The sequence below is a fragment of the Cherax quadricarinatus genome, chromosome 27 (assembly GCF_038502225.1).
Source record: "Cherax quadricarinatus isolate ZL_2023a chromosome 27, ASM3850222v1, whole genome shotgun sequence".
Classification (NCBI taxonomy): domain Eukaryota; kingdom Metazoa; phylum Arthropoda; class Malacostraca; order Decapoda; family Parastacidae; genus Cherax; species Cherax quadricarinatus.
In genome coordinates this window covers 26925645-26951017 of record NC_091318.1, presented here as the reverse complement: position 1 = coordinate 26951017, position 25373 = coordinate 26925645, and the positions used below count along the sequence as shown (strand labels likewise).

General features: G+C 42.4%; 1 protein-coding gene across 2 annotated transcripts in view; it reads left to right on the top strand.

The window, feature by feature from the left end:
• The window catches only part of LOC128706040 (ubiquitin-conjugating enzyme E2 W-like), a 119708-nt gene that overhangs the window by 82039 nt on the left and 12296 nt on the right, over nucleotides 1–25373 (top strand). For both annotated transcript variants that reach the window (XM_070089153.1, XM_070089152.1), the window contains exons 2-5: nucleotides 20887–20978; nucleotides 22918–23020; nucleotides 23617–23772; nucleotides 23917–23992. In XM_070089153.1, coding sequence (XP_069945254.1) covers nucleotides 20887–20978; nucleotides 22918–23020; nucleotides 23617–23772; nucleotides 23917–23992 — 427 coding nt within the window. The remainder of the gene's footprint in view (nucleotides 1–20886; nucleotides 20979–22917; nucleotides 23021–23616; nucleotides 23773–23916; nucleotides 23993–25373) is intronic.

The window sequence follows — 25373 nt, the reverse complement described above, 5'->3', positions numbered from 1 at the left end:
AAGACATGTTAGGAGACGTGTTGCCCTCTAGTGGCTTTTCCAATCCGAATTACACTTACGTTGCAGACATGTCTGTTGCATTTCCTGACATTATATACTATGTTTGAAATCTCTTGCTTTTGCATCTTCCCTATTTTATATTGCTCTTACAACGTATGGAAAATCTAGGTATGATTTATTGTCACATTCCATCACACAGGACGTGATAATTGTTGTTGAAAAGAAACGGGATGGAGACGATGGGAAACAGAAGACTGGCTGGACATGAATTTTTGGTAGCTGGTAGAGTTCCAATTTTCCCTCCAGACCCTTGGGGAGAAAGAAGGCAGGAGCTTGAGTTTCTAGTGCCTGTTAGGGTGCCAATTTGTTCCAGGACCCAAGGGGAATCTGAGCTGCATCATTTTCTCCACGCGGCCTCATTTGGCACTCGTCCCATGGGTCTGGGGAAGTGAGAACTTGTCTTGAAGAACAGAACTACAAGATACACCAGGGGTTGTTCTTCCTCGAGAACCTGACGAGGGCGCTTCCCGTTCTGGTATTGACAGCTTAGTGCACACAGGTGTCGAGAAAAAGAGCAGAGCAAGCATTTATTCTGATGTTTCGGTCTGTGTAAAGCATTATCAAGCTATGTTTCACTCTGTGTAGAGTATTATCAAGGCATGTTTCACTCTGTGTAGAGCATTACCAAGTTATGTTTCTCTGTGTGGAACTTTATGAAATTCTACACAAAGCAAAGCGTTGTCACGAACAAAAGCTTGCTTTTCACCTGTTTATTTCCTTCAGCAAGAAGTCTGCATACAAACAGTGACTGGCCAGTTGGCTGACCTATCCGATGAGGTCTTCGATGGACCCATCAAGGCTGTCAGCAACGACGTCATTGAGCTGAGAATAACAAGCCTTTCTTAGTGGAAGTGGGCGACTAAGAACCTTGTTAAACCGGGAGAAGCGAGATTCGACAGTCTGTTAATGGGGGCTGTCAAATAGCTGTCAACTAACCTATAATATTGGGCCACGGAATTAAACGACAGAGTTTGAGGTTATATCAGCATACTACGTCTCTCAGGATCCTGGAAGAGTCAAGTCTGGGGATATGCGAATATACGTCTTCCAGGATCCTGGAAGAGTCAAGTCTGGGGTTCTACGAGTATAAGTCTCTCAGGGCTCTGGAAGAGCGAAGCCTGCGGATATAATATAATATATCTCTCAGAGCCCTGGAAGAGCAAAGTTTGGGTCATATCAGTATAATATATCTCTCAGGGCTCTGGAAGAGCAAAGTCCGGCGTTATATCAGCATAATAGGTCTCTTGAGGCGTGGTTGTTCTCACTGCAACTTGAGATAAGAAAGCTGGCGTAAAATTTGCAAGTCGTGGGATGGAGGCGGATGTTGGTGTAGGATGGTGGTGGGTTTTTTTTATGTTGGATTGTGGTTACTCATGTAGGGGTTATTCTAGAGGGATGGTGGTTGCTCTTGTGGTTCTAGCCGAACTGTGGTTGTTTATGGTGAGACTGTGGTGTTTCTTACGTTGGTATTGTGGTAGTTCTTGTGGTAGGATTGTGGTGGCTCTTGGGAGTACCAGGTTGGAGATAAGGCATCCCTGGTAACACATGTAACCATGCCTCTCTCTCTCTCTCTCTCTGCTAAATAAGTTGTGAAGGAATGTAACAAGCCGCCAAGTAGAGTCGCTGAATCAGATAGTTTAGAAATCTTTAGAGTTGTATTGGATAAATACATGAGTGGGAAAAGTTGGGCAAGAGTAAGACCTTCCTAGTATGGTCCAGTTGGTCCACTGTAGTGTGAGTACCATCTGCCTAGTGTGGTCCAGTTGGTCCACTGTAGTGTGAGTACCGTCTTCCTAGTGTGCTCCAGTTGGTCCACTGTAGTGAGAGTACCATCTGCCTAGTATGGTCCAGTTGGTCCACTGCAATGTGAGTACCATCTACCTAGGGTGGTCCAGTTGGTCCACTACAGTGTGAGTACCATCTGCCTAGTATGCTCCAGTTGATCCACTACAGTGTAAGTACCATCTTCCTAGTGTGGTCCAGTTGGTCCACTGCAGAGTACCACCTTCCTAGTGTGGTCCAGTTGGTCCACTGCAGTGTGAGTACCATCTGCCTAGTGTGGTCCAGTTGGTCCACTGCAGTGTGAGTACCCTCTGGCTAGTGTGGTCCAGTTGGTCCACTGTAGTGTGAGTACCATTTGGCTAGTGTGGTCCACTTCAGAGTACCACCTTTCTAGTGTGGTCTAGTTGGCCCAGTGCAGTGAGTACCACCTGCCTAGTGTGGTCTAATTGGTCCACTGCAGTGTGGGTACCATCTGGCTAGTGTGGTCCAGTTGGTCCACTGTAGTGTGAGTACCATCTGGCTAGTGTGGTCCAGTTGGTCCACTGCAGTGAGTACCACCTGCCTAGTGTGGTCCAATTGGTCCACTCTGAGTTCCTTCCCAGGTTCTGCTGCAGTACGTTTCGTCTTCCCCTCTCTTCCTCTTCAAGAGTTTCCCTTCAAGGAAGATCAGTAGATAAGTCTCTCTCTCTCCCTCTCTCTCTAGCTTGTGACCCAACTTTCTTTACTTTGAAAACTGACTTTCTCTGTTTCCCAGAGCGTCCTCGACTTAGAGATTAAATCTCGCTTTTAGTCTGGTATCATCAGCCTCTTTGTCCAGGGAGGCCTTAGCCTACACTTAAATAACGTCTGTGTTACCCTGAAATAGTCACAAATTAACGCCAGGCGGGTCATCATCTGACTAAGACCCGTGTCAGGAAACATTTGTCCTGTTTCCTGACAAACCTTACCTAACCTAACCTGTGTTAACCTGGAATAGTCACAGCTTAACGTCTGTGTTACCCTGAAATACTCACAGCTTCAACAACGTCTGTGTCACCCTGGAATACTCACAGCTTCAACAACGTCTGTGTCACCCTGGAATACTCACAGCTTTAACAACGTCTGTGTCACCCTGGAATACTCACAGCTTCAACAACGTCTGTGTCACCCTGGAATACTCACAGCTTCAACAACGTCTGTGTCACCCTGGAATACTCACAGCTTCAACAACGTCTGTGTCACCCTGGAATACTCACAGCTTCAACAACGTCTGTGTCACCCTGGAATACTCACAGCTTCAACAACGTCTGTGTCACCCTGGAATACTCGCAGCTTAGGGAGAGACTTCAACTTCAGTATCTCGATACATTCTCAAGCTTGGCCGTTCTTACCAGGACATTCTCAAGGGTTAATGTTCTTTCCAGAAGCCTTTAAGCTTCCAGCCAAATCAAGATTTGTTCTTTCTCCTTTTTTTAGACTTGTCTGATGCAGTCTAATATCTTTTATTAATTCTGTTTTTACTCTTGTGTTTTTAAGTCTTTTCTGTGCCATTCCCGTCTGTTTTCAGTGCTGTCTTTTTTTTTATTATTAATAAACATTGTCAAATGGTGACCGGAATGGAGGTGATCCTGCTCCTCCCGGTGCAGCTCGCGGCCTACTGCTGCGTGTTGCTGACATGTATCTGCAGCTTCAGCTTTACCAAGCTTGCTGAGGGCTATATAATCAGTGAGGTGTGTGTAGGATCTCTCGGTGGGAGCGTGAGAGTTCCCAGAGAGAGAACTTGTGAGATAACACGCTGTTGGTATACACTACATGTTTCATTTTAGGCGATAATACAGCCTCTCACTCCTTCAAGTAGTGTGCTTGAAGGAGTCGAGGGTGTAGTCTCAACCCTGGCAAGCACACTCCACCACAATGGAGTGTGCTTGTACTCACTACAGTGAGTGTGACACCCTGCACAGTGTGTGTACACCTAACAGTGTGTGTACACCTAACACAGTGTGTGTACACCCAGCACCGTGTGTGTACACCCAGCACCGTGTGTGTACACTCAGCACCGTGTGTGTACACCCACCACAGTGTGTGTACACCCAGCACCGTGTGTGTACACCCAGCACCGTGTGTGTATACCCAGCACAGTGTGTGTACACCCAGCAGTGTGTGTACACCCAGTACAGTGAGTGTACATCCAGTACAGTGTACACTCAGGGACTGAGGACCGCCCTAGATATAAAAGCAATCCTTCACTACAAACCTCATTACAGTTTATATACTTTTGTTCTTGCAGCAGCACCATTTAACCCCCCCCCCCCTTCCCCCGGCTGTCTGCCTGCCTTTATCTGTCCTCACTGACTTTCCCTGGCACATTCTGACATTCGTGGTACTTTCTAACACACTAACACTCTCTAACATACCCTGACACTCCTGATTCTAACACATTAACACTTTCTAACTTACTCTGACACTCCCTGGAGCAGTTTTTTAGTTTCTTGTGTTTCCAGGGGTTAGACAATGACACACACTCAAACTACCCCCCTCCCCTCGCCCCTACCAAAGCCACCTCAATTATTAGTCCACTAAAACTATGCCACCCTACTAAAACTATCGCTACCACCCCACTAAAACTATCACTACCACCTCAATAAAACTATCACTAATAGCAGTTAATATTTTATCTACAAGTAGCGTGGTGGTGGGTGTGTATTGAAGATGATAGTGGTGGCTTATATTGTGCTAGGTTCCTCCAGAAATGTGGTGCAAATTGTGTTACAAGTTTGTGAAGGACAGGCAGAAGTAGGAGGAGGAAGGGAAGGGAGGGGTGGCAAGTATGAGAGGGAGGGAAGGAGATTAAGGGTTTAGGGTGAAAGGGCGAAAAAGGGACAGAGAATGGGAGGGAGGGAGGGAGAGTACCAGATGGGAGAGAATGTGTGTGTGTCTGTGTTAGAAAAATAATAAAATGGAGAGGGGAGTGAAGACGAATGAGGAAGGTATTAGGGAGTGGAATGAAGAGACAGTGGATAAAGGGGAATGAATAAAAGAAGGAATATACGGTAAGTAATTGTTGTTTTGGTGTGTGTCAAGAAAAGTCCTGTGTTCATTGCGAGACAAGTCACATAACACCTGCTGTCCCTGGTCACCTAGCAGTAAATAGGTACCCAGGCGGTACCTGTTTACTGCTACGGGCGGCATCTTACGTAAGGACCTATAAATCCCAAAGGCAATAAGCCATGCCGCTTGACTTTCTTGAATTATCTAAATCAAGTCTTCTTCCTCCTCGTCCGTAAAATGTATTAAACCCGGTACTCCTCCTCCTGTTTTCTATTACAGTATTTGAACTAATACTACTTGATTTTCTGTTGCAGCACATAGGCCAGTAGTTACTAGGTTAGCTGGCAGCTACCGTGCCACCCCCGTAGTTGAAGAGCTTTGCGTGTAGTTGGGCTGTTAGGCCCTGAAGGCCAATAATATTTACTTAACTGTCCAGTATTGTCCCAGCCCACCTCCACACACGCACACTGCATCCATCTCCATATACGTACACTACATCCACCTCCACCCATGCATTCTGCATCCACCTCCCCCCACCCTCACAGTAACCCACAGCAACTCACACACTGTACCCTCTATCCCCATCCCCCTCACCACAACCCCCTCCCCCATTGTAACCCCCATAGGCACTCTTCCCCCATCCCCCTCACTACCACCCCCACTGAAACCCCCCATAGACCCTCTGCCCCCACACCCCACACCACAGACCCCACCCCCACACCAACCCCCTATAGGCCCCTGCTCCCCCAACCCACCTCTCTCCCCAGACCACAGTTATTGAAAAGAAGTTGAAGGTTTGATACACGAACGCAGATGGAATAACGAATAAATGTGAGGAGTGGCACGAAAGAATCAAGGAGTTGTCCCCAGACATCGTAGCGGTTACAGAAACGAAACTCACTGGGATAATAACAGATGCAATCTTCCCACCCGGATATCAGATCCTGAGGAAGGATAGAAGGAGCAGGGGGGGAGGAGGGGTTGCACTACTAATAAAAAACCGGTGGGGTTATCAAGAAATGGACAGTATGGACGAGATTGGAGAAAGGGATTACATAGTAGGTACAGTTCAGTCAGGGGAACACAAGGTAGTCATTGCAGTTATGTATAACCCACCACAGAACTGCAGGAGACCAAGAGAGGAATATGATGAATGCAACAGAGCAATGGTGGACACTCTAGCTGAAGTGGCAAGAAGGGCCCACTCAAGAAGAGCGAAGTTACTGGTCATGGGCGACTTCAATCACAGGGAGATTGACTGGGAAAACCTGAAGCCACATGGGGGTCCCAGAACATGAAGAGCCAAGATGATGGATGTGGTGCTGGCAAATCTCATGCACCAACATGTTAGGGATACTACCAGAGAGAGAGGGGAGGATGAACCAGCAAGACTGGACCTTGTGTTCACCCTGAGTAGCTCAGACATTGAGCACATCACATATGAAAGGCCCCACCTTGGAGCTAGTGACCACGTACCTATGAGCTTTGAATACAGCGTGGAGCTAAAAATGGAGAGGGTAACAGGAGTAGAAAGGGAAAAGCTAAACTATAAAAGGGGGGACTACAAAGGAATGAGGACCTTCGTGCAGGAGGTTCAGTGGGAACAGGACTTGGTAGGAAAATCAGTAAACGAAATGATGGACTTTGTAACAACAAAATGCAAGGAGGCAGAGGAAAGGTTTGTTACCAAGGGTAACAGAAATAATGGGAAGGACAGAATGAGCCCTTGGTTTACCTGAAGGTGCAGGGAGGCAAAAACTAAGTGCTCTAGAGAATGGAAAAAGTACAGAAGGCAAAGGACTCAGGAGAATAAAGAGATTAGTTGATGAGCCAGAAATGAGTATGCACAGATAAGAAGGGAGGTGCAGCGGCAGTATGAAAATGACATAGCATCGAAAGTCAAGTCTGACCCGAAACTACTCTACAGCCACATCAGGAGGAAGACAACAGTCAAGGACCAGGTAATCAGGCTGAGGAAAGAAGGTGGGGAGCTCACAAGAAACGACCAGGAGATATGTGAGGAGCTCAACATGAGATTTCAGGAAGTATTTACAGTGGAGGCTGAAGGGACAACAGGAAGACAAAACAGTGGCGTACAGCAACAAGGGATATACCAACACGTGTTGGATGAATTACACACAACTGAGGAGGAGGTGGAGAAGCTCCTAAGTGACCTTTATACCTCAAAGGCGGTGGGACCGGACATCTCTCTGTGGGGCCTTAGAGAGGGAGCAGGGACACTACGTGTGCCACTAACCAAAATCTTCAACACTTCCCTTGAAACTGGGCAACTACCTGAAGTATGGAAGAAGGCAAATGTAGTCCCCATCTTTAAGAAGGGAGACAGAAATGAAGCACTAAATTATAGACCAGTGTCACTGACGTGTATAGTGCAAAGTCTTGGAAAAGATTATCAGGAGGAGAATGGTGGAGCTCCTGGAGCGGAACAAGATTATAAACGACAGCCAGCACGGATTCATGGAAGGCAAATCCTGTGTCACAAACCTACTAGAGTTTTACGACAAGGTAACTGAAGTAAGAAATGAGAGGGAAGGGTGGGTTGATTGCATTTTCTTGGACTGCAAGAAGGCCTTCGACACAGTTCCTCACAAGAGATTAGTACAGAAGCTAGAGGAACAGGCATGTATAACAGGAAGGGCACTGCAATGGATCAGAGAATACCTAACAGGAAGGCAACAGCGAGTCATGGTCCGCGATGAGGTATCACAGTGGGCACCAGTGACGACCAGGGTCCCACAGGGGTCAGTCCTGGGACCAGTGCTATTCTTGGTATATGTGATCGACGTGACGGAAGGGATAGACTCAGAAGTGTCCCTGTCTGCAGATGATGTGAAGTTAATGAGGAGAATTAAATCAGACACAGACCAGACAGGTCTACAGAGACATGGACAGGCTGGATGTGTGGTCCAGAAACTGGCTCCTAGAATTTAACCCCGCCAAATGCAAAGTCATGAAGATCGGAGGAGGGCAAAGAAGACTGCAGACAGAGTATAGGCTAGGTGGCCAAAGGCTGCAAACCTCACTCAAGGAGAAAGACCTAGGAGTGAGTATAATACTGAGTACATCGCCAGAAGCACACATTAACCAGATAACTGCTGCAGCATATGGGCGCTTGGCAAACCTGAGAATAGCGTTCCGGTACCTCAGTAAGGAATCGTTCAAGACTTTATACACTGTGTACGTCAGGCCCATACTGGAGTACACAGCACCAGTTTGGAACCCACACCTGGTCAAACACGTCAAGAAATTAAAGAAAGTGCAAAGGTTTGCAACAAGGCTAGTTCCAGAGCTAAGGGGAATGTCCTATGAAGAAAGGTTAAGGGAAATCGGTCTGACAACACTGGAGGACAGGAGGGTCAGGGGAGACATGATAACGACATACAAAATACTGCGTGGAATAGACAAGGTGGACAGAGACAGGATGTTCCAGAGATGGGACATAGAAACAAGGGGTCACAATTGGAAGCTGAAGACTCAGATGAGTCAAAGGGATGTTAGGAAGTATTTCTTCAGTCATAGAGTAGTTAGGAAGTGGAATAGTCTGGCAAGCGATGTAGTGGAGGCAGGAACTATACATAATTTTAAGACGAGGTATGATAAAGCTCATGGAGCAGGGGGAAAGGGGACCTAGTAGTGGTCGGTGAAGAGGCGGGGCCAGGAGCTGAATCTCGACCCCTGCAACCACCGTTAGGTGAGTACTGGTTTTAGCATTTAACGATAGTAATCGCAATATAATATTAGAAAGATGAGCAAATATGAAAGACATATATTATAACTGCATCTCTGCGTAACAGGGACAGACAGGAGACAGTGAAATACAGTCCAGTATTTTTAACATGTTATTAAAAGTTTTGGAGAAGATTGCGAGGAGTGTCAGTGAAGCGTCCGGAGTGATTCCTTCAAGAAAACCAGCATAGATTTAGGCACTGCCATTCTTGTTTTACGAATTTTCTGGAATTATTATAACATTCACAGAGATACAACAAGAAAAACAGAGATAAAACGAGAAAAACGAGAATGGGGTGGACTGCATCTTCGTGGTCTGCAAGGAGTCATCTGATACAGTATCGCATAAAAGATTATTATACAAATAACCCACACATAGGAGAAAGAAACAAATTATTTGTGTATTCTTCCAGTCACGGTGTTGTGCCTTTTTGTGCTTTAAGAGACTTTTCCAGGAATTTGAAGAACATGCAGAAATACCAGGTAGAGTGCTGTACTTGGTGAGGGAGTACCACCTTCTGTCGCTGGATATTAAAAATAGTCCTAGAACAAAAGTAGAAGATTACGTGAGGAAACTGTATGACTTCCTGCTGATAGCGCCTGATCTGCCAGGATGTTAATGGCTGTGCTGCTGTCCGCTAGCAGCAACAACCTAGTCAGCGTAATCAACAAGGAAGTCTGGTCTCAGGACCGCCTGCGAGAGTAGAAGACCACACAAAACGGTCACAGGTATGTCACAGTTTATCATGAAGTACAAGCACTTTATTTTATTATCCTCCCTCCTCTTTCCTCTTTTATCATCCTTCCCTCTGCATCAGTTTCCAAATACAGCAGGAAGACCCAGGAGCCAAATGGACAGGGCCACCGACGAAGCATAAATAACCGTCCATCATCAGCTGGCGGGCCACTCAGAGAGCACGTCCGTCAGTCAGCTGATGGGCCACTCAGGAAGCACGTCCGTCAGTCAGCTGATGGGCCACTCAGGAAGCAAATTTATCTGCCCGCAATCAGTTGACGGGTCACTCAAACAGCACGTCTACAGTCAGCTGACGAGTCACTCAGAGCACATCCACAATCATCTGACGGATCACTCAGAGAGCACATCCACAATCAGCTGACGGATCACTCAGAGAGCACATCCACAATCATCTGACGGATCATTCAGAGAGCACATCCACAGTCAGCTGACGGGCCACGCACATCCACAATCAGCTGACGGATCACTCAGACAACATTCCACATTGTACATATTTTGAAAATGTGTTTGCCTTGATTTTTATGTTTTGAGAGCAGCAATGTATATACACCGACATATTATATATATATGTCATGCCGAATAGGCAGAACTTGCGATCTTGGCTTAAATAGCAACGCTCATCTTGCCATATAGGACAAGCGAAAATTTGTGTGTGCGATAATTTCGCCAAAATCATTCTGAACCTAACGAAAAATATATATTTCACTGTGTTTGTTTAGTATTAAATTATTGTAAACAAATCTAAAATATATACAGTTGGGTTAGGCTAAAATAAATTGTTTTTGTTATAATAAGGTTAGGTAAGTTTTCTAAGATTCTTTTGGTGCAAAATTAAAAATTTTTACATTAACATTAATGAAAAAATATATCTTTAAAGGACTTAATTTTAAATGAGTTCTTGCTAATTGACCAGTTTTACATATTTGGCACGATATATATATATATATATATATATATATATATATATATATATATATATATATATATATATATATATATATACAAAACAACCATAGGGGGAGTTGAATGATAGCCCTAGGACTTTCGTGTTGTAATCAGTTCATCAGAAGGTTGCAAAGTTGCAGAAATGAGTAAGAGATCTCAGCAGATTCGTTCAGAGGGACGCTTGCTTAGTGTATCATAGTGCACATCTTTCTACCCTGGGACTAGTCTTGTTGTAAACTTTTGAAACCTTTCAATTTTTTTAATGTGACTGGCTAGGTAGAATCTTCACGCTCGTAGTCAATTGTGTTTACAGGGGCCTACACGGCCTGGTCATGGCCTACACGGCCTAGTCATATCCACTTTTTTAAACAGTATAAAGCATTTGTCTCCACCTGTTCAATTAGTGTGTTCCGTGTAAGTACTAGCGTCGCTATGGCTCATCTTCGTCTTTAGCTGCCATCTGTGTCCCCTGATTTAATCTCCTTCCGTGACAAACTTGTACCGTTAAGTCTGTTTAATCACCCCCTGAGTCTCCTCTCAGCTATAGTTCCTTGCGCCTCTTCCCGTAGTGTGTAGAGAAGCCAGGGTGAGAGAACAGTGAGGGAGTGTAACACTTTCTCTAACGAACATAAGAACGTAAGAAAGAAGGAACACTGCAACAGGCCTACTGGCCTATGCGAGGCAGGTCCAATTCTCCCATCGGCTTAAGCTCACTGACCTAATGAGCTTAAGCTCACTAGTTCACTGAGGTCAGACACGTCACTAAGGGAGGAGCACAGCATCCGACCTAGTAGCACAAGCTAGTTAGGTCCCACACTCACTCATGTATTTACCCAAAGTTTAAGGTTTTTGGGGAAAAAATCAACACATAGAGAAGATTCGGAAAGAATAATTTTTATAAATTCCAAACTTTTAAAAAAAACCATATTTATTTCCAAAAGCCTTAAGTTCATTGTAGCCATATCCCCATCCTCCAGGGTATATAATCCCCTTTTCCGGGTGAAACTAGTTTCTTAAATCGGCCTCCCCTTTCCAGAACATCCTCCGCCTACCACTCATGTACAAAAACCATCTGCCAAACCCACCTAAAAACTGGGCCGCTTTCCCCCGGCACACCCAAAACCCAAAGGGAAGGAACACACTTTTTTCCCAACCACAACTAACCAGAAAGTGGCCATCTAGCTAAACTTAAGAAACCTCACGCTTTTTTCCCAAAAGAAATGTAGGGTTTCAAAACTTTTCCCAAATTCCCTTTTGCTCCTTTTAATTCAACCAACGACACATGCCTTTTATGATCCCTATAAATGTCTTAGAGTGTCTGGTAAAGAAAAGGGGGAAACTGTAATAAGGATTTAATCTTTGTGTTTAAATGGTGGTAATACCATTTAAACCCTGGGGGGTGGGATTTTTTTTAGCAAAAATTCTAAAATTCTTTTTACCTGATTTATTTCCCCCCTCCCCTCCCCCCCCCTCCCCCTCTCTCTCTCTCCTCCCTCCTCTCCTCTCTCTCTCTCTCTCTCTCTCTCTCTCTCTCTCTCTCTCTCTCTCTTTTACACAGGGTTTGACAAGGTTAAGGACCCCTAGCTTTATTGACAAGCTATTTACAGGTTAAGGATTCCTAACTTTATTGGCAAGCTAAGAGCTGTTACCTACATCAGCTCATTTGAAAGCATTTTTATTGTTATGAGACATACAAGTAGGGAACAGGATGAAGTTGGAGCCATCTGTGGGCCAGCATTTTCATTTGATCAACTGACTTTATCTCGTTGACATCATTATGCTGTACGAATGTGTTCCATACTTGAGTCATCCTGGGTATATAGGATCTCAGATGGAGTGATGTTCTGGAGAAGGGTACAGCCAGAGTGAAGTTGCTGCTTTCTGCCCGTCTTGTGGCATAAAAGCTTGTTTCACGCTGTCCTCGAAGTGGATCCAAGTGCGGTACTTTGACAATATTGGCCTTATACATAACAGTAATGCCACCCACATCCCTCCTATGTTGAAGGCTCTGCTGAAATGACAGATCTATCCAGGATGGGTCCAGGCGAGAGATGAGACGTCTTGCTCTGTTCTCTACTCTGTCAAGCAGTCGCAGATGAGAGGGGGGGCAGGCAAACCAAGAAAGTGGAGCATACTCAAGGTGTGAGCGTACTTGTGCCTCGTACAGAATCTTGCAACCCCTACTGTCAAGCAGATGCGAGATACGGCGAAGTGCTGTAAGCTTCCCGGCTGCCTTGTTTGCAAGATTTACAACATGGTTCTTCATGGTTAGTTTGGAGTCAAATTTCACCCCAAGGATATCAACTTCTTTTCCAGGTGCCAACACCCTCCCATTCGTCCTTACTACTGCACCACCAGCACTCACTCTCTCTCTCTCTCTCTCTCTCTCTCTCTCTCTCTCTCTCTCTCTCTGCACCCTCTACTTGAGTTTTAAGTCTGCCTTGCTTCCCTCTCTCGACTCCTCATGCACTTCACCTTTTTCTCATTTAAACTATTTTCCTTCCTGCACTCCCCTCCTCTCTCTCTCTTTTACCTCTCGTCCCCTCTTTCCTTACCTGCCTTTGCTTTGCCTGCTCCTTCCCACGTGCTCCCTTCTATTATCTTTCCCTTTTCCATAACTTTGGTCTCGCTTTCCTTAAAAAAAAAAAACAATACTCTCACCCTTTCCATCTAATTTATTACACACACACACACACACACACACACACACACACACACACACACACACACACAACCCTTCCCTCTTGTCCTCATCATTGCTCTTCCACCTTACGTCCTCTCCTGCTCTCCTGTCCCATCACTTTCTCTTAACATTTCCTTAATCCTCGTGATTTCGTCGTGGACTTTCTCGTGTTTGGTTCCTGTGCGGAGCGTCACATTCTTGCTGACTGGACGCCAAAATTCTCCCCTCTTATTATTATACACTTAACTGTCTGCTCAGATGATCCAGTTAAATGTGCTACCATTCACTGAGTACCTTACACATTCCAACATCTCTCCCTCTATGTGTGTGTGTGTGTGTGTGTGTGTGTGTGTGTGTGTGTGTGTGTAAGTCATGGTGTGACCTGAGCATGGAGGTCAGCACTCTGAGATATAGAGGTGGTGATGAAGCTTAACCAGGTCGTTGAGAAAGTTGTAATAAATGAAGTAACTTTCTCTGGGAATGACCAGGTTTATAGCTTTTCTGAAATTGGTTGTCTTGAGGGGGGGAGTGGTATTTGAGAGGTGGAGGTGAGGGGAAGGGGGGGGGGAATTGAAATGGGGTGTTTGGGGAGAGAATAAGATGAGAGAAGCTTAGATAAATTATTACCGGGAAGGATAGTTTAGGGATGAGGAAGACTAGAAATAATATTGATAATGAAGACAGAGATAGTGTGAGCAACTGTGATTAATGTTTAGTGTTCTTTTCTCTGGCTTCTTCACTCCCCCACATCACTCTCATTCTCTCACATTTTTACCAAACGTCAGTTTTTGAACGTTTCCCATTTTTTATCCGGATCTTGATTCTCGGGTTAAGTTAGGTTAAATGCAGAAAAAAGTTATATTTAACCTTAAGCTTTGCTCTGTATTGAATTCACAAAAGGAATCTCACAAAGGAAGGGAACTGGGTTAGATTCCTGGGCGGGGAGAGACATGTGAACAAGCTTCATTTATCTGTTGCCCCTGTTTACCTAGCAGTAAATAGGTACCTAGTAGTCAGTTGTTGTGGGTCACATCCTAGGAGGGGAACCTTACCGGTTTACCGAGTCACCACGAATGATAATAATAATATTGGTAATAGTAATAATAACGTTACCTGTTAATGAAACTAAGAAAGAGAGCATAAATGTTTACAAATAAGCTGGATAAAGAGGCCTCAGCCCCACAATTAGCATTGTTTATTCCGTTATAAATTCTGCCGTTAATAAACAACTTGGTTTGTGTTGCTTGGTGTGTTGCTTGTTTGGCTTCCTTTTGTTGTTCCAGCAGCGTGTTGTCAACAAAACTATCCTGCAAATACTGAGTGTGTTGCAGCAGAGAGAGAGAGAGAGAAAGGAGGAGGGAGGGGAGAGGTAGTAGAGAGAAAAATGAGATTAAAAATGGAGAATCTTGTCAAAAATATAAGTTAAGAAATGTTAAAATGCCACTTGATTCTGTGCCTTCACCCTCTCTCTCTCTCTCTCTCTCTCTCTCTCTCTCTCTCTCTCTCTCTCTCTCTCTCTCTCTCTCTCTCTCTCTCTCTCTCTCTCTCTCTCTCGTCTCACACACACAGCAGAAAACTAACAAATATAATTCATTTAAGAGTGACGTAAAATGAAACACAGACATCCTGCAGCTCTTGTTACTAAAATTTCATCTGTTGTAGTATACTCTCCTAGTTAAGTTTAAAGGGGTAGAGCTGCAGCTCTTGGTCTCGTATCTAAATGTTTTCTTTATTTGTCTGGTCACCCTGTTTCGGTGGGAGACGGCCAGTTTGAGGGCAACGTGTGGTGTGAATATAATGCAGAGAATTCGTAGTTTGGAAATTAGGAGGAGGTGTGGGATTACCAAAACTATTATCCAGAGGGCTGAGGAGGGGTTGTTGAGGTGGTTCAGACATATAGAGAGAATGGAACAAAACAGAATGACTTCGAGATTGCATAAATTTGTAGTGGAGGGAAGGCGGGGTAGGGGTCGGCTTAGGAAAGGTTGGAGGGGGGGGTAAAGGAGGTTTTGTTTGCGAGGGGCTTGGACTTCCAGCAAGCATGCATGAGCGTATTTGATAGGAGTAAATGGAGGCAAATGGTTTTTAATACTTGACGTGCTGTTGGAGTTTGAGCAAAGTAACATTTATGAAGGGATTCAGGGAAACCGGTAGGCCGGACTTGAGTGCTGGAGATGGGAAGTACAGTGTCTACACTCTGAAGGAGGGGTGTTAATGTTGCAGTTTTATAACTGTAGTGTAAAGCACCCTTCTGGCAAGACACTGATGGAGTGAATGATGATGAAAGTTTTTCTTTTTCGAGCCATCCTGCCTTGGTAGGAATCGGCCGATGTGTTAATAAATAAATAAAAAAAGAAAATAATAATAACGTGAACGTCAGTGGGAGGTAAACCCAGGCTGGCGTATACCTGAGACTCAGAGAGAGAGAGAGAAACAGACAGCATGATGAGACGAAAGATGGACTGCTGAGTTGACTCTGTGGTTGTGCCGACAGTGTGCCTGGCTTGCTGGCTGGTTGGTTGACTGATCGCTTGACTAGCCGGGTTGATCAAGGCAGTTGGTTAACCTGAAGTTTGAAGAAGGATAAATTCCTGTGTAACCCAAAGAAATGTTCAGCAAAAAGAAAAAATGAAGAACTGTTCAGTAGACCGGAAACAATAGAACAATGGGAAAAATCTTGCACTCAGAAATGAGAGAGAGAGAGAGAGAGAGAGAGAGAGAGAGAGAGAGAGAGAGAGAGAGAGAGAGAGAGAGAGAGAGAGAGAGAGAGAGAGAGAGAGAGAGAGAGAGAGTTTAAATTAAAGTGCTGGCCCACAGATGGTTCCAACTTCATCCTTCGCCATATTTGTATGTTTCATAATAAAAAGGTTTTCAAATGAGCTGATGTAGGTAACAACTCTTGTACATAAAGTTAGGAATCCTTACCCAAACCTTGTAAAACCCTGTGTAAAGAGAGAGAGAGACTGAGACATACCAGACAGAGGCCCTTCAAGTGAGGCGCCTTATCGTTGGTGAAGGGCTCATGATCTGAGGAATTGGAGCTGATTTTGGTCCCTCTCCTCGTATCAGACCTTAACACTATCCCTTCAAGGTGAGTGCCGTAATGCTGGTGATGGTCCCCTTGATACAAGGAATTAGAGCTACCCTTTCCTGAGATGAAGCCTTATTACCTCCCATTCCAAGGCAATATAACCGTACGGGTTTAGTGTTTCTGAATTATGCTTGTGGATTGTGAAATGCGTCTTATGGGCTTTGAATTAGTCTAATGGTCGCAGAATAGTAAGCAGGAACCACTCCAAGGTACTATCCTATCACGCAAGTTTGAACCGGATGCCGGCTAAATGATTTGCACTCTGGCAGGATTCCTTAGGTTAGGTTAGATAAGATTTATTAGGAATCAGGACAAGTGTTTCCTGACGCGGGTCTTGGTCATATGATGACCTGCAGATGAAGCTTTTGACCATCTGACCGAGGCCTTCCACTGGCTTACCCTTCCACTGGCTTACCCTTCCACCCCTTTTAAAAAATATGGTTATAACTACAACCATTGACTGTACTAGTGCACTTTAATAAAAAGGATTCCTGGCCTCCTGTGTGTGTTTATTAGTCCTTAATCCTGTATTTCCTTTCCAGCCAAGAATGGTTGATCTTAGAGCGGCGCGCGCGGGAGGGTAATCACTGAAAACATTAGTGTATAACACAGATGTAACTAGCTAGTTTGCTTGTCTGCTGATTAGTCTCCTAAGTGCGGGTTATTTGTATAACTAGGTTAAGTTAGGTAAGGTTTGTCAGGAAATGGGACAAGTGCTTCCCGACGAGGGTCTTAGTCATACGATGACCCGCAGCTGGAGCTTTTGGTCATCTGACCGACACCTGCGGCTGGCTTACCCCTCCATTTCTTGAAGAAGTTTGGTTGTGATTATAACCATTAGATATTGTGTAACTACTAGGTGATAACTAGCGGGTCAGGTGCGAAGCTCGGGCAGTTCTCTTTAGTTTCATTTCTGCTGGAATCTAAAATTACTGTTCTCACTTAATTTTTTCTTAATCGTTGATAGCTAGCGTTCCAATACTGCTGGCCTCATTAGCCTAATATCCTGAGAGGAGCTCAAAGTACCTTAAAAAGAATTTGCAATGCTAGTGTTCCAATTTTGTTGATGGCCACTTCCCTAATTTTCAAGGGAAACTTGTAAATACTTGTGAGGATTAGTCATATTTTATTTTACCAGTTGGACTGGTTAGCGTTCAAGTATTGCTTTTACAGCTTTTTAAAACTAAGGTTGTTTCTACGAGCAATATTGATAATGGGTCTGCTAAGTCCTTTGCATTTTCCTGTTACTTGTTGGTACTGATAAAGGTCTCTGGCCATTTCGAAAAGGTTTTACCAACCATTTTTTTCTGATTTCTTGAAAATATTTTGATATGAAGATTTTCTTAGTAATGTGATATCTATATATATATATATATATATATATATATATATATATATATATATATATATATATATACATGTCTTGCCGAATATGTAAAACTGGTCAATTAGCAAGAACTCATTTAAAATTAAATCCTTTCCAAAATTTTCTCTTATACGTTTAAAGATATATTTTTTCATTAATGTTATTGTAATTTTTTTTAATTTTGCACCAAAAGAAACTTAGAAAACTTACCTAACCTTGTTATAACAAGAGCAATTTATTTTAGCCTAACCCAACTAAATATATTTTAGATTTGTTTACAGTAATTTAATACTAAACAAACACAGTGAAATATATTTTTTTCGTTAGGTTCAGAATGATTTTGGCGAAATTATTGCATACACAAGTTTTCGCTTGTCCTATGTGGCAAGATGAGCGTTGTGTAAGAATGGTATATAATACCGACAAGATGAAATTAAGACACATGTGCAACATCTGGGTATCTTTATTGTAGACGTTTCGCCATCCAGTGGCTTTATCAATACAAATTCTAGGACATAACTTGAAGACAGTGGAACTATGTACAGAAGATGAGGTAATCAGTCCCTCAACCTAGGAGTAGGTGCGAAGAGCACCATAGTCGTGGAGATTCAGAATCTCCACGACTATGGTGCTCTTCGCACCTACTCCTAGGTTGAGGGACTGATTACCTCATCTTCTGTACATAGTTCCACTGTCTTCAAGTTATGTCCTAGAATTTGTATTGATAAAGCCACTGGATGGCGAAACGTCTACATTAAAGATACCCAGATGTTGCACATGTGTCTTAATTTCAAGATGAGCGTTGCTATTTAAGCCATGATCGCAAGTTCTGCCTATTCGGCACGACATATATATATATATATGACTGTGGTGTGGATGACTCTAGGCTAGCCTAGAGTCATCCACACCATCGTGTGTCCTCGGGTAGCGAGTACAACATCCAGTTCCGCTGGATGAGCTACTCTTAAGGATCGTATGGTCCAGTGGATTAGGGAGTCATGAGTTTTCGCCCACCATGAGGCAGGCCAAAGCAGCATGGGTTCGAGTAATTGGCTAGTCGCAGTGTTTTATATATATATATATATATATATATATATATATATATATATATATATATATATATATATATATATATATATATATATATATATATATATATATATATATAATATATATATATATATATATATATATATAGTGTGTGTGTGTGTGTGTGTGAACAATAATAATTTAATTGAAGTCGTTGATATGCCTTGATGTTAATGAAGGTCTCTTGGTTCGAGGAATTGGCGTTACTTTCCTTTTCCTCTTAGAGGTTTAGTGCTCTGTGAAAATAATTTGAATTAGTGACGTCAATGTTTACTTGCCAAGGTGGACGCTGTTCAAATATTATACACTCAAGTCGTCTGAATTTTCAGAGCTGTACACTGTTGATCTTTAGATGAAGAGAGACACACAGAGAGATTGATCTTACCACTTTGATCAGAGTACCTTTTCTTGTGTTGACTGATACTCGCTTTATTGAAAAGTCTCGAATTTGAAGGGTCTTCCCTATTACTTTTTTATCAGATAGTGCAGTTTTTTTTTTCTTTTTTTTCTAGTTTATCTTGTTTGATTTTTAGAAGAATAATATTTTCCAGAGCGGGTAGCTAGTCCTTGCTCACATTTCTTGGGGATCTCAAGGATACCTCAGTTACTCCTGCTCTCTCTCTCTCTCTAGACTGTATTCCGTTGTTGGTTTTCTTTGTATTTCCATGACGTTGCACTTGGCGAGGATGTTTTCCAATAGTCAATTATATGTCCAGTCCTGCAGTGTCTAAGTCTTCTTCCCCTGATTACCCTCTCCCCCCCTCATCATCCCCCACTGCGTCATTGGCCTGGTGCAGTATTGACTGTGTAAATCATGACGTCATTAAACATCAGGTGATGTCATAATGCTTCTGGTGACGTCACAGCGCTTGGCATTTAATATAAAAGACAGTAGTGGGAAAGAAACCCCTACAGTTTATCCCCGAGAGAGAGAGAGATGGACAGATACACTCCGGGAAACTTACTTCTCTTTGCAAAATGTCTGTCTCAACAACATACACTATCGTGAAGCAGCATTTCACTTCACGGTGACCGTCGAGGAAGGTTGTGGTAATAAATGGGTGAGAATATCCCGCTAGGGGACACCTGTTGATGCACTCACAAACGGAGTGCCATAGTTACAGAACGGAAAATGGTGAGACGGGGAATCAAAAGCTAAGACTGGAAGGATTTAGATTCAGATTTTGCCGCTGAAGTGGCTAGTTAATTGTGCCACCCCATGGCCATCCTGAGGGTGGCGCAAGAGCATATGGATACACAAAAGGCCTAGGGACTAGGCGCCCAAAAGATTTAAGAGGAATGCATCTGGATTTATATATATAATTGTCTAATCTATTGCAAGAAAATTTAGGATATTTGCTTAAATACTAATGAAAATAAGATACTAGATATATTAAGCCTTAATGTCACTGTTATCATTAATAAGAGACGAGAAAGAAAACCCAGAGACGAGGAAGAAAACACAAAAGACAGGGAAGAAAACACGAAGATGGGATAAGAAAACGCAGAGACTGAGATGAAAACGCGGGAATCTTGCTGGTCAATCCTTATACCATCAGATTATCGTGCAGGAGGGACACCGTGTCAGTGGCACATCCAAGAGAATCAGCAGGCACCTGCATGTTACCTACTACCACCTGGTTACTACTAGATTACCGTATATTCTTTGATTCAACGCATTGGCGGTACTTCCTTGAGTCTACTCTTTACCCTGCTGTATTTTATGAAACAGATACCTGAAGGGGATCTTTTTTGTATCTTCTGGAAAGGAGTTCCAAATTTTAGGGCCCATTAATTGTATGGAGTTCCTGCATAGGTTGAGCCAAACTCTTGGTATATCAAAAAAATATTTATTTCTTGCATTGTGTTCTGTTGCATCACTCCAGGAAGAGTCGGAGTGGTGGGTTGAAGTAGTAAGTGGATGTGTTTTATGTTGGGTTCAAGTTGAGACTTTTGAGTGGTGTGGTGTGTGTTGTCTGAAACCTGAATGAGTGATTATAACAGCTAATTTCTGTTGTGTAACAATGGGTTTTGGGTGATTTGGTGTAGTAGATCCTCAAGTACAAATACAATAAGTAAATTAAGGATAAATTAGAGACTAGTGCAGAGTGAGTAATGTTTGGAGAGCAAAGTAGCGTGTTTTTGATAGAATTACCACAGTTTTGGGAAGTTTCTTAGATATGTATTGGATTAGAGCGTTGAATTTCAGGTTGCAATCAAGGTGTATCCATAAGAATTTCCCCGTGTCTTGCCTTTCTGTGTGAGAATTATTTGTTTTTATGTTGAAATGGTATTTTAGACGTTGAAATTCTGACCCTTGACCTCTGTCTCTCCTACAGAAGCGGCTGCAGAAGGAATTAATGTCACTCTTGAAGGAGCCTCCCCCAGGAGTCACCGTAGATGTTGACCAAGCCCACACCAAGCTGACAGAGTGAGTGTTTTCTTTCTGGTGGCTCCACACCTGTACTTCATTATGGTGGTGCCCCTGCATCTGTATTCCTCCACCACCATTTTGGTATCCCACACCTGTACCCTTCCGTCAAATCTGTTAATTTACTCTGTATCTCGTTCATACGCTGTGAACGGTAGCTCCTTCACGGGATGGGGGGGGGAAAGGTCTTGATGCTGAAGGGCTCTTGATCCAGGGAATTGGATCTAACCTTCCTTTCCTTAGATCAGACCTGACTGTCCATCATTCCTCAGGCGCTGTGATACTAACGGACTTACCATTTCCCAATGAATACATATAATAATGAGGAGGATAATACAGTAGGTCTAAATGATAGATAGGTCTTCTTGCTTAAAAGGAATATGTTTCAATTCAATATAATGTTTATACAAATTTATATTTAATCTTATTTTTCTTAATATGTTACTTTATTTTCCATCAGCCTGATACGACAGAGCTGGCAACGATTACAGTACGGAAGATAACACTTGTTCATGAACCTCTGCTGGTGTTATAGAGATAACACGCATCTCTGACCCTTCTCCCTTTCCTTAGTTTTTTGGGGAATCGACACAAGACAAATAGGTGTTTTTATGCATCATATTGATCACAACTGCTTGTACGTCAGTGGTAGCTCCTTCAGCTCGCTCCCAAATTGACATGGGTCCGATCCTGGGGCGAGTGTAGACATGGGCATGTTTAAATACATCTGCTGGCCCTGCTTACCTGGGTACTAGTCGATTATTATAGGTCGCATTCTCGGGAAGGGGTTAGTATACCTTGATAGATAGGGCTTGGCGCTGAAACGAGCTGAGGTAGGACAACAGCTCGTAATCTGTAAATTCAGTTATGTTAAAATAATACCAGCTTACTTTAACTTTGCTTTTTTTTATCACGGTAATCAGACGATTACCTAAAATTTGGATCGAGCTAGGTCGGAGGTGCTCTGAACTTACGATGCAGCCTGTTAATTAACTGTGAAAAATCTAAGGGAAAAGTTCAAAGAATGAATTTCTAGACAAATTAAATCAGTACAAATCAAAGACGATATCACTGATCACCAAAACAAACATTTTGAATCTCTGAAATGTCAGATTTCAAACTATCAGAGTTTGCAATAGACATGTAGTTATAGGTAAATTATCCCAGTCTATCAATGATCGCCTCACCTCGCCGTACCTCTCACAAGCCGATCGATTCTCACCCTTCTGTCACTACCATAGCAGCTCCCACAGCATTAATATATGTGGTAGTCAAGTAACTAGTATAAATTCTCAATTGAATTAAGTTTTGCAGAGGAAATTTTAACAGTTATAGTCCCTTCTCGACCATAATTAGTTGTGAGAAACATGATTGCTCAACATTTCATCTCCAAATCGTGTGCTAGTTGAATTTTTTTCCAACCACGGTATTATGACTTATTCTTCCTAATTGATGTAAAGTTAGCTAAGCTACCATATCAGTATGAGCATCGTAAATGTTATACAGAATAAAAGTGACTTATTTCTGTGAACAATGTTATTAAATAAGTAGACTTTTTCCCCAAGCCTACACACCTACCTTCCATGTTTCCTACCCACTTACCCTCATGTTTCCTGCCTATTTTCCTTGTTCCTATCTACCTTCCTTTTTCCTACATACATTTCCTCTTTTATTTATTTCCGTCTCCCCCTGTCCATGGACTAGGAGAGAAGGCAATAAGTAGAACCAGTGTGAGAATGTTTATAGACAACACAAACAATATGATGCAGGATTGAAGAGAAAACAACGCGGACAGAAATAAGGAAGAATGCTCCGAGGTTCTCTTCAGCTCATATCTGTTGAAGAGGACCATAGTTGGAGGTCGAAATATACAGATAACCATGCTTCCTTTTTTTCTTCCCTTGTGGCCAGTGTTAGCTCTAAGATGTTTTGTTTACAGGTGGGTGGTACACATGGAGGGAGCATCCGGTACTCTCTACGAAGGAGAGAAATTTCAACTGCAGTTCAAATTTTCTCCAAAATATCCCTTTGATTCTCCGGAGGTAAGGTTGTTATCCAAAGAGCATACTGGAATACTTCAGTCACCCTGCAGAATTGTTTTGAAAACTATAAATTGTATTTTGACCAATGTCATGCAAGTTTTGTTATAATGACTTTAGATTGCATCATCATGATTTTAGAATATATTGTGTATGGGTATAGTGGAATATTTGCTTTTTAAGTTACCTAATTATGAAAGAGAGTTTACAACAAACATTTAACCTTAACTTTGGACTTTTTTTTTTAATCCTCTGAACAGATCTACATTATACAGTACATAAAACTTGGTCTTATGATCTCCAGGTTGCAGGATCGAATCTTGTTCACTTCTTGGTGAATTTTTCAGCAGTCATACACGGAGATGAGGACAGGGACTCTTGAACGTGATTCATGGGTATAGCACACCCAGTGCTATAACACTGATAAAACAACGTCACAGAAGTGCTGGGTGTTAAATCAGTGTTATAGCAGCATTGGGGCTACTTCAAGCATGGATCAGGGTTCGAGGCCCTATTCATTCCTTTGTTCACTGGCTGCTAATCATTCATTACAATTTACCTTGGATATACAGTGTACCAACTTAATCACAATTTTTCAGGTGATTTTTGTAGGAGACAACATCCCCATCCATCCTCATATATATTCAAATGGACACATTTGCCTGAGCATTCTAACAGAAGACTGGTCACCTGCCCTTTCAGTACAGGCCATTTGTTTGTCAATCATCTCCATGCTATCTTCATGTAAAGAAAAGGTATCATTTAAGTTATGTATATTGAGTATAACAGAAGTTGTGTTTAACTGATTTTTAAATTCATGTCAGAAAAACAAGAATAGCATATATATATCAAGATTTCGTTCTTGAAAACATGTTACAAATATTTTTTATCCTTTGCAGAAACGACCACCTGACAATAGCTATTATGTCAAAACTTGCAGTGCCAACCCCAAAAAGACAAAATGGTGGTATCACGGTAAGACGGCAGTGGTATATGACATATAGTATACTCAAGTATAACTCAGTGTCGTGTATGGGTCAAGCCCTTAACTTTGCATATATCTCTTTTATAAACTTACCCTAATTTTTGAGAAACTTTTAAATGGGGTCAGATAGTTCTCATGTGGAAAATATTCCATAACTTGAAGATAGTTCTGAAAACATAAAACACACATCAAAAGTTTAAAAAGTATTTGTGACGATAACAGAAATATTTAGCCCAAGCACCTGGTAAACATAATGAAGAACACTGCAATAGGCCTACCTGCTTGTGCTAGACAAGTACTGCTCACACCCAGCTATTACATAAGAACATACAATAAGGATAGAGAACTGCAGGAGGCGGCTTAAGTCATTAATAATCATCTCCGTCATCTGATGTGATCATTAACTTTTTATGGGGTCGACTGGTAAGCCAGGGTAAGGCTTCAAACTTTTTATGGGGTGGACTGGTAAGCCAGTGTAAGGCTTCAATCATGTGACCTAAAGCTGCGGTTAACAGGTCATCACATGACCAAAACTGGTATTGGGAAATGCTTGTCTTTGACAAATATAATACCACTACCACCACCTTCAGTTTGTTGATTTTCTATTGTTGCAGCAAACCTCTATTTTCTGCCAATATAATTTGAAATGGGTCATATACATAGCATAGTTCAAGCTTCAGGCAACCAAACTTGCAGAGACGACCAACAGTTGTGCATTTAAGATAGAAAAATTTAAAGAGATTGGATGAAGCTTACTAAACTTGTGCACAGTTAAAAAAGTGTTCAAACACTTGAAAGCTTGGCATGTGGCCACAGCTAGAAAATGTTGAATGTGTTAATGAAAATCACCAGAATGGAATTACAGTGCCCTGTGTATTTATTAAAATCTAAGCTCCAAATTAAGCAAATGCATGAGTGTACTGGGTTCATGAAAATGCACAGTTTTGTACTATAACAAAAGACCAGGATATCACAGTCTCCCAGCAGAACTCAATGACACGATAACATTTCATTGACATGGAGATGGTTGAGACCTCAATGATGGTTTGAACCTCAATGATGTATTAAAACATTGAAAGAGGAATGAATAAAGACTGGCCTGTATTGAGAACATGGATGAGACTCCAATGAATTTTGATTTTCCAGCCAATAAACAGAAAACTGTTTGTCAAGATGACAAGGTGTGAAAAAAATCATCCTTGTGTTGTTGTGTATGGCTGATGGTATTAAATTTAAGCAAATAGTAATTTTCAAGAAAAATTATACCAAAGGACTTTGTCAGTTGCTTCCAAATATAATGACTCGGCAGATTTTGTTCTGTATTTCCAAAGTCTGTGTTTACTGTACTGGATGTCTAATTTATTTGTACTT